At 28.7% G+C, this 9,886-nt stretch overlaps 1 protein-coding gene across 2 annotated transcripts; it reads right to left on the minus strand.

The window, feature by feature from the left end:
* Nucleotides 1–2,214: 2,214 nt before the first annotated feature.
* Nucleotides 2,215–8,217, minus strand: LOC111294403 (uncharacterized). 2 transcript variants are annotated; one of them, XM_089743373.1, is made up of 6 exons: nt 8,034–8,217; nt 7,777–7,900; nt 7,529–7,686; nt 4,454–4,839; nt 3,251–4,382; nt 2,215–3,145 (listed from the first exon to the last, which is right to left on the minus strand). In XM_089743373.1, the coding sequence occupies exons 2-6, from the start codon at nt 7,884–7,886 to the stop codon at nt 2,619–2,621; spliced, it is 2,313 nt and encodes a 770-aa protein (XP_089599499.1). In that variant the 5' UTR covers nt 7,887–7,900; nt 8,034–8,217; the 3' UTR covers nt 2,215–2,618. The 2 variants fall into 2 exon arrangements, with proteins under 2 accessions (XP_089599499.1, XP_022743430.2); XM_022887695.2 differs by having other exon boundaries at nt 2,215–4,382; nt 8,034–8,169.
* Nucleotides 8,218–9,886: the final 1,669 nt, after the last annotated feature.

The following is a 9,886-nucleotide window of genomic DNA, read 5'->3' on the forward strand; positions in this document are numbered from 1 at the left end:
GGTTGCAGTATTACAAACTAAGACATGAGTACATGGTGCAATGGAAAGGGCTTCCAGATAGTGAAGCTAACTGGGAACCAACAGTAGAGCTGTGGTAGTTTGAGGACCAAATCAAATAGTTTCACGTAGAAAACACGACGAGAGCATTACGAGATCGCGGAGAATGTCATGCACCTTGTGGGTATAGTAGGAGCCAAGGCCCAGACACCAGCAGCTAAGGCTCGCTCAACAAGAATAGATCATGAAGTTCATGCGATAGTCAGGCCACAGACATTAGAGCTGCCCACACCACAAGATCCAAACCCAAATTTGCTTGCACCACAACATCAACGTCCAAACCACACCAATATAATTTCTAAAAAGGTTGACGAAAGGGGTGCAAATCCAAAACTTTCTAGTAGGATCAAAGCTCGAGGATATTCCTAAAAGGTGTTGTAGCATATCCCCAAATAAAGGGTATTATTATAGGGATTTGGTTAATCCCTGGAATCAAGGAGATATGATTGTATCTTGTATTTAAAATGTAATCCCTTGATATTAAAAACTGCCATAGATGTATTCGGGTCTTAAGTATAAATAGTAAACCACCACACCCTCATTTGTATCATCCAACACTTGTACAATACAAGAGCATTCCAACTTATCTCTTTGTGAGCTTTGTTTTCTTATTCTTTTAGCCTTTCGATGTTCTTTGTGTACCTACACTCTTGAATGTTTGTGGGCTGACTCAGAAATACAAAATTAATTCCCTAAAGTCGCATGTAGCTTAGACTTAAAGATCAAAGCCCTTGACAGTACATAAATGTTTACAACAAATATGTAGAAAGACCTAGCAAGTATGTGAAAGTTTTATATATATTCATTATTAATAACTAATTTAACCCTTTATTTATTTTTTGTTTTAATTTTCGTCTTCAGTTTGAAAAATGCTTTTATATCAGATATGCATGGAAAGAGAAAAGCTTCAACATCCATTGCTATAAGCTCAACAAATTATGAACCCTTTTGAAAAAGAAATCAAAGTAATTGACACCTTTAGAGCTTGAGAATACTTCAACCTTTGACATATAAAAGAATGATATCCAACCTCTAAATTTGATAAAAAAATTTAGAATATATCAATCCTTATTTCTTTATATTCTTTTACAAATTTTACTTTTATAGATTTTTATGAAATTTTAATCCATTAAGTTGACGTCATTCAGACTTATAGCTTTGGACTCAATCACTTTAATATAAATTTAAAGGTGTCAAAGATTATTTATAATTATCATACAAAATAATTTGCACCCGTATAAAATTTTAACAATTACAAGCAGTTCTTTAATTGAAAATTGCAAGCAACTCTTTGATTGAAAATTTTGGACGTATTAAATGGTCTAACGAGTATAACAAGAACATGGAAATGGTCTGAAATCAAAGAACACGTCTTACACCATTCTCTTTTATTTCTTGCCACGAACCACCATCCCTCTATTCTATTTCCTATGTTCCATTGTTCGTTCCACTATTCCCCTCTATTCTATTATCTTTTCTTATTTTATGAACCAAACATACCGTAAATATATATATATATATACATATTATGATAACAATGATAAATACTAATAATTTTATTTTTATTTTGGTATAATTGAAGTAAAATTTAATAACTATTGATATAATTTTGATTTTTATAACTTTTGATAAAACTTTAGTAACATTCAATATAATTTTGGTAACTTTCAATATTAGTTTGGTAACTTATGATATAATTTTGGTAACAATTGATAAAATTTTGGTAACCTCTTGATGTAATTTTAGTTATTAACTTTCTGATAACTTTTGATATAATTTTGATAATTTTTTATAAAATTTTAATAAATTTTTTTATAATTTTAGTAACTTTTTGATAATTTATTATATATTTTTGGTAATTATTTAGTTGATTTAAATTAAATTTAAATAAATTGATAAAATTATATATTTAAAGATAAATTTATTAATTTAAAAATTTATATGAGTATTTAAGTCAATTACTATTAATATTTTTAGAATTCATAATTTTATATATAAATGATAAATGATATATATTATATTTAGCGGGGATATAAAAAATTTTCATCAAATTCTAAAATTAGAGATATTTAGCAAGAGATAACTGAATCTGATGATACAAATCTTAGCAAGACATAATTTCATTCATGATATTTCCTGAAGAGGAGTCAAGATGTTCTCTCTAAAAGTGATATTCATAACCATTTTCATTGTTTCTTTTTTTTTTTTTAATGTTACATATGACAAGGGTGAACAGTACAGGGTCAAAAGCACAATTGTTCAAACCTGAAATTCTATCAGCTAATTATACTCGTACAGTACAATTCTTTTCTCAAATGTTACTAGGAAAGTGCATACAAATTTGTGACAAGCTTCTGCCAGCAACGCAAAGAATATAGGAAAACTGTAAATGACCAAGCATAATCAGCACCGATTTTCAAGTTCGAAGTGACCAGCCAATCCTTCTGCCGGCACTCAACAATTTCAGATGGCTACCACATAAGGCGACAATAAGCCGGTGTTCTCCTCTCCCTTAATAATTATTCAATCAATCACAAGAATCTCCCACATGAAACAGTTCCCTATCGTAACCAGACCTTTTTACTTCTTCCGTGCCTGCGGACCCTCGCATATTTTATGGCAGACTTGTAACCGCCACCGCTGCCCAATGAGAAGCTCCCTCCACCACCAAATTCCAGACTACCAGAAGCCTGAAATGGAGATGGATTAGGTGGTGTGGGCCGTGTGGCTACGCTTGGTTGGCCTCCAAATTGGAAAGAACTTGCTCCTGATGGGAATGATGCAGCAAAAATGTTGCTTCCTGTGCTTGTGATTGCAGGTATAGTGGAAAAGATACTACTTCCTGTACTAGCTATTGACAAAGATGTACCACCAAAAACACTACTGCCTGTGTCAGTAGTTGCAGATGTACCACTAAAGATACCATTGCCCGTGTTTGTCCCTGTGGAAAATGTGCTGCCGACGAAACTGCTGAAACTGCTGTTTCCAAAGCTTGTAATATTGGACGATGTACCACTTAAACTGCTGTTTCCAAAGCTTGTGACTACAGCTGTTGTACAACCAGAAGTGCTGCTCACAGTGCCTGTAACTGCAGATGTACCACAAAAAATATTACTTCCAGAGGTAGGAAAAGCGGATGTACTACCGAAAGGAACAATGGGTGCATTGCCGGAGCTTGTATCCTGGGTCTTACCTTCAGTTGCTTCTCCTGAAGTTGCTGATAATGTTGAAACTGAAACTGATGGGTCCCCAGATGACGCAAATTTGAAAACAGTTGCAGTTTTAAAGGAAGAGACTGAGGCCTCCACATAGGTGGTAGTACTACCGGCATTGACATTGGAATTTGTGGAAGTGGTGGCAGCAGCTAAAGTGTCACTATTGGTGGTGAAGGACATATAATTGGTAGAGCTACTGGATGAACATTGACCTTGGAGACTAGAGATGGCATGGGCAAAGAGAAAGAAAAAGGACTTGAAGCAACTGACCCAATATTCAAAGTAGAACCATTTTCCGACACCAAACTTGAAGATGCTTCCAGCTGATGTTGAAGTGGATACAGCACAGGATATTGCAATTTCAGATGTCCTGAAGAAGATCCCGTTCAGAGTGTTCTCCTTATCAGTTTTATCTGACAAATAATTGGTTGTACCAGGAGCAGTAGCAGCAAAGCTGCACATAGAAGAAATGAAATCCTTCATTCTACCCCATTCTGCCTCAACAGTCTTCTCCTCCTCCTCAGCAAGCTTGGCCTTGGCCTCATACTCTGGCAATTGCTTTTCCAGTGCTTCCAGCTCCATTTTCAATGCCTTGGAAATTTTAAAAATTTGCTTCAGCTCAGCCAAGATATGCTCCCTCTTCTTTTGTGCCTCATCAACTTGCTCATGGAGGGCAGCAATTTCTTGCTCCACTTGTTTCACCTCCGCCTTGGCCTCTTTGAATTTGATTACACTACGCTCCAAATTACGAGTAAGGGTCAGCTTGACAGATTCCTTCTCAGTAACGAGATTCTTGTCCTGCACCGCTTTTGCTGCTCGGTCAGGTAGTTCTTTAAAGTTTTCCTCCATGGCCAACAACTGATTTTTTTGCTCAATTGTAAGGGTAGATGAACAATCAAAATTAGATAGGATCTTGAATGCTTGATTAAGAGGAGAAGATTCCCTTGAATCAAAAAAATTAGCAGGGTCCATATTCAAGGCTTCCTCTATTTTGGCCAGAGCTTCCTTTGCTTCTTCAGAAGAAACAGTGTTAGAGCGTGCAAGCTCAGACTCTAAGCTAGTAAAGAAGGTGTCCATATCTTTCCCACTAGAGTCTTCAGGTTCAATGGTCTGAAATGGAGGAAAGAAATTAATAATAGAGATACATAGATGCGTAAATATTAACAATATGGATGATTTACCTCACTCTGGGAAGAAGACTGAGCAGTCGGCAAGTTTTGGTTGGTAGAATTTGCCTTATCTTGCCTTGGAGAAGATAGAACAGCAGGAGCTGCAAGAATAGCTGGTGAAGGAGTAGTAGTTTCTTCTGGTTTTGTTACTAAGGTTTTCTGGTTGTCTATGCCTGCCTTACCACAGTCAGCTTCCTTGCACTTCAGTTCATCGGAACGAGCTTCAACTATAAATTCATGCGACTCCCAATCAATAGTCCTATCAGTGGAAATGTCGGCTTCAACTAAGCATGCATCATCCACGAGGTAGCCTTTCTTAGGGTCGTGGAATTCACTGAGAGGTAAGAATCTAGTGAAGCCCCAATCACTCTTCTTTGCGTTAAACTCATGCTGAGCGACTACCAAAAGCAGGAGTGTCAATCCATATTAACCAAGTTAGATAGAGTTTGAATTAGAGCAAATTGATTTAAGTTTTTCAGATTCAAATCAATTTTGACAGCTCTAACCATATATAAATGTGGATTAAGGGTTGTGAAACTTTTATGAAAACTAAACCACCTTTTGCTTTTATCCAAATTTCAATTTTGTCAATTTTTATATCATTGGAAATAAATTTTACAATATTTTATTTATTCATAGAGGTCTTATCCTCAATAAAACAGCACCCAAGAGTTAAAACCAAGTAATAACTCGCGTAAAAAGTAATTAAATTTAAAAAGTAGTAAATCTCATAAAAATAATCAGTCAAAAGATTTTAACTAAAAATAATTTTTCCTTGCATCTCAATTGAATATCCATCTTACCATTTTTTTTAAGATGTTGCAAAATATTATTCATTTTCCAAGACAAAAACAGTTTTCCAATGTCACCATTGTTGAAATATTAAGGTAGTATTTGGTTTTAGAAAATAAAGATATTTTTTATTTTTATTTTTTTGAAAGATGAAAAATAAAAGTAAAAATGTTTTTGGTAATGAAAAATGAAAATAAATTTTTAAAAAATGAAAATGAAAATAGATTCAAATGTGAAAAAAGAAGAAGATGTTTTTAATGAAGAAAATAAGAAATGTTAATTACTTTTTTCTTATATTTTTACTTATATTTTACAAGTTAAGAAGTTGACTTATATTTGAATACATTGAAGTTATTAATTAATAAAAAAATAGATCAACTTACACTGACATAAAATATTTTAGTTTTATTTTTTGTATCCGTTAATTTTAATAGATTTAAAAAATAAGAAAAATAAATCAAAAAATAAAAAAATAATTTAATTTCATCCTTTAGATTTATTAAAATCAATAATTAAAAAAATATAAAACTTTTTTTTGTGTAAATTGATTACTCTACATTAATAAATATATTATATATTTACAATTAGATACCATTAATAATAATTATTTCCATAATTACTTATTTTTCTTTTGTATTTTTGTATTTTTAGAAAACAATTTATGTTTTCATTCACCAAAGATAAAAAACAAAAACTATTTTTTAAAAAATAAAAAAATAAAATTTTTTTTTTTCAAACCAAACAGAATTTAACTTTTGTTTTTACAACTTTTAAAGGCAATATTTTAAAATCAATAACAAAATACCTCGTTCCTAAAATTGTGTACCATTTGAAAAAGGACATCAATTTGGAATGAATAGATTAATAGATTTCGAAATTTATAGAATGCTCATTTGAATAAAGTAATTTGCAAATAAAATTAAAATTTTTGTTAAAATGATTAAAGTTGTGGTCCAACCAAATCATTTTTGTCAACATCCACGGCGTTTAAGGGTAAGACCACTTCGAAGCCTGATTCGACTTTGAACATAGATTATTAGATTCAAACTCACTCAATTCGATTAATTATTTAAGAATTAATTGATATATTTAATTTAATTTTAAAATTATAAAATATTAATATAAAAATAATATTTTAATATTTAACAATAAAACAATATATAAATGAAAAGCGACCTGTTCGTGTACACTAAGATTTGCCACTATGCAAGATCTGGATGCCAATAAGCAAGAAAATGGCAGCAAGTTGTCTTCTCTTCAAAAAGTAAATTTTACTACTTTATAACAAACTTCTTTCCTAAAGCATTGAATAATGCAAAGAAAAAAAAGAAGGGGCTATACTTTAACTACTTCATAATTAAGAAAATGCTCAAAGGTAAAAAGGAGTAAGTCAAGTGCTCGCACTTATGTAGTCTTAAATATGGCTAGACATCTAATTCAATTCTTTTCTTTTTTTTTTCTTTTATTTTAGATCTAGTAAATTATATTTGAGATTTAAATGAATCAAATTATTCGTGAGTTATTTAGGTATAATTCAAAAAAATTGGAGTTTGAATTGTTATTGTTGAATAGAGTTTGAATTTGAATTAATTTAATTAGAAGTGAAAAAAATAAAAAATTAATTTAAAATCATAATATTTAGTTTAATTTAAATTTTTTTTATTATATTTAAATTAAGTTTGGATATTAAATATATATATGATTTGGATTTAATCGAATTTTGAATTTAGAAGTAAAAAACCAAATAAATGAACCAAATTAAATTATATTTTTTATTAATTTATATATATATTTTACATTTTTATAAATAAAAATAATTGTTTTATAGCAAAATTTATTTATGTATATTAAAATTTTATATAAAAATAAAAAAATAATTTTAAAAATCGATAAATCAAATCAAATCGATTTAATTCAATTTGATTTGAATTATATAATACGAAAAATCAATTCAAATTTTAATTAAATTTTAAAATTTTATAATATTATACATTATCTAAAAAAATTAATTAAATTTAATTTAATCCTAATCAATATCACTCTTAATTCGAATAATTTAATATTCAACTTAAAAATTTTAATATTCAATTAGAAAATTTTATAAATCTAACCAAAATTTTATTTTTTTAATATAAATATAATAAAAAAATCAATATTTATAATTTATTGAACCAGATTGAGTTTATCTATTGAATGGAGCTCGAATATGAAAATTGATCGAGTTTCCAACATCCGGTTTTTGAATCGAAAAGAAGTCAGAACATGAGAATATATTCAAGTGGTAGAGTAAAATACCTTCTGTAATAGAACTTTTACGATCAATTTGGTTGACGACAGCTAATCTGAATTGCGCATACCTACTCCATCCGTAAGGCAAAGTTGCTGAATCTGCAACGTCTACATAAATTGATAAATAATCCACACGGTTCCCCTTGGGAAAAATAAGAAGTCGCCTGTCAAAATATAATTGCACATGTAATCATTGATAGATTAAAAAAAAAAAAGAAAGTAAAATATAACCTGTAAAAGAAGATCAAAATTACCATCTAGTGTCACCGACATCGAAATTTTTGGAGTAGAGCTTCTTGTCTTCAATACTCGAGAAATTCTCGATCCTCCATGTGAATTTCCTCAGTCGTCGATTAATATCCATCGACTGACTATCCACTGCACTTGAAAAATTAAAACAAAAAGTTAATTCAAAGGCTTACTTTTCTTTCCATTAACAAATAAAATGGAAAGGCAAAAGAAAATGGAGCATTAACAGAGAAGAGATTAAAAGGTGAAGCTATATGAATACCTTCTTCCGTTATCAGATGATATGTGCTAATAAAAGATAGTATCGGTAGAACGTCGAGAGCAAGGTTTGGGGTTTAAAATCACACTTGCTCTTCCGTCTACTTCTAATATATTTATAGTCCCAATTTCCTAGCGTTCCAAATGTTATTAATTTTGAAAATCAAGTCTTTTCCTTTCCCATGAATTCTTCTCTGACTTAGCATTTCTTGGTCTTTTCTTTCTTTCTTTCTTTCTTTCTTTTTTTTTTTAAAGCTTATTACTTAAAACCATTTAGCTTTAAGCCATCTTATCTTACTTTTTACTTTTAAGTCGTGTATTAAATTTAGGGTGCGTTTGGACCGAAACGTGCATCCAGCATAAGTTCAATTGTTATGAAAAATTGTGTCAATCATAATTTATAAATTCAAACAAATAAATCCAAACAAGGTATAATGCACGTCAATTTTTCACTGGACATAAAATTTTTAGTGACTCAACGCAATTGCATTTTTTTTTCCACTTCTCTCCTTTAAGTTAACAACTTCAATACTTTACATTTATTTTTTCTATTTTGATTTTATTTAAAATTTATAAAGTAATGTTGTTAACTTAATGTAAAATAAATTTTATTATATAATAAATTAATAAATAAGTTTTAATTATTTATTAACAAAATTATTATTTTATTTTAAAACAATTTATATTTATCAATTATTTATTAATTTTATAAATATTAAATAATTTAAAATTTTTAATACATATAATTTTTAGTTAATGTCTTTAATGATCATTTTCTATTCTCCTTATAATTTATCTCATTGCCATTGCAGTTTATACATCCAAACATATATTTTACCATTAATTTAAATTTTATTATTATAATAATTAATCTTGCATCTGCTGTTGTTTTTAATCTCACGAGAGTTAAACTCACTCTTCATCCAAATGAACACTTAGACATATGATAATTTAAAGCACATTACAATAATATGAAATTGATATAAAAAATAGAAATATATAAGTTAAAATGTTAATAAAAATAAAAAAATATATTTTACATTAAATATCCATCTTAAAATCAATTAACAATAAGTTGAGAGATCTAATTTAAATATAAAATTACATGAAATTAAATATTTATTAGATATGAGATAATATCACTTTAATAGATTCTTATTATGTGTAGGCAAAAATAAAATAAGCCTACCACGTGATAAATTTGAAAATAACAACAAAAAAATTATGAGTATGATATCATATTAAGTATCTAACTTAAAATTAATTTACAGTAAGTGGAGAGATCTAACTTGAATATAAAATTATAAAAAATTAAATATTTATTAGATGTGAAATAATACTACTTTAATATTTTATATATTTTATATCAATAAAAATTATGATATATAATTTTTATGTAAAATATTACATCAATATATAAATTTTTTATTATTGTATATGATACAAACACATGAATTATTAATCTAATTAAACTATTAGAAATTGTGAAAAATAAAAACAAAAATAAAGAGAGAATGAAAGAACAAGGTACGAAAGGGATTTTTTTTCTTTTTTTTTCCCAATAAGATATTAAAGGGAAATAATAATTCTGGTAGCACCAAAAAAATAATAATCCTTTTTTTTTTCCAAATAAGTACCATAACAATGCTAAAAGAGAATAATGAGTAGTTTTTTATTCTTATAATCTTAACAGTATAAAAAAAAAAGTAGTAGAAATAAAAAACTTTCTTTTTTCTTTAAGAGTGTTATTAAATGCACTTTCATTTTCTCTCTTCATACTTCAGTTTTTTTTTTTCAAAATTTTTTTAAATAAAATTACTTAATTACCGTTCTCATAACTTTATAGAGTTTTATAAT

Source organism: Durio zibethinus, chromosome 14 (assembly GCF_047325235.1).
Source record: "Durio zibethinus cultivar Kanyao isolate XHJ-2024 chromosome 14, ASM4732523v1, whole genome shotgun sequence".
NCBI lineage: Eukaryota > Viridiplantae > Streptophyta > Magnoliopsida > Malvales > Malvaceae > Durio > Durio zibethinus.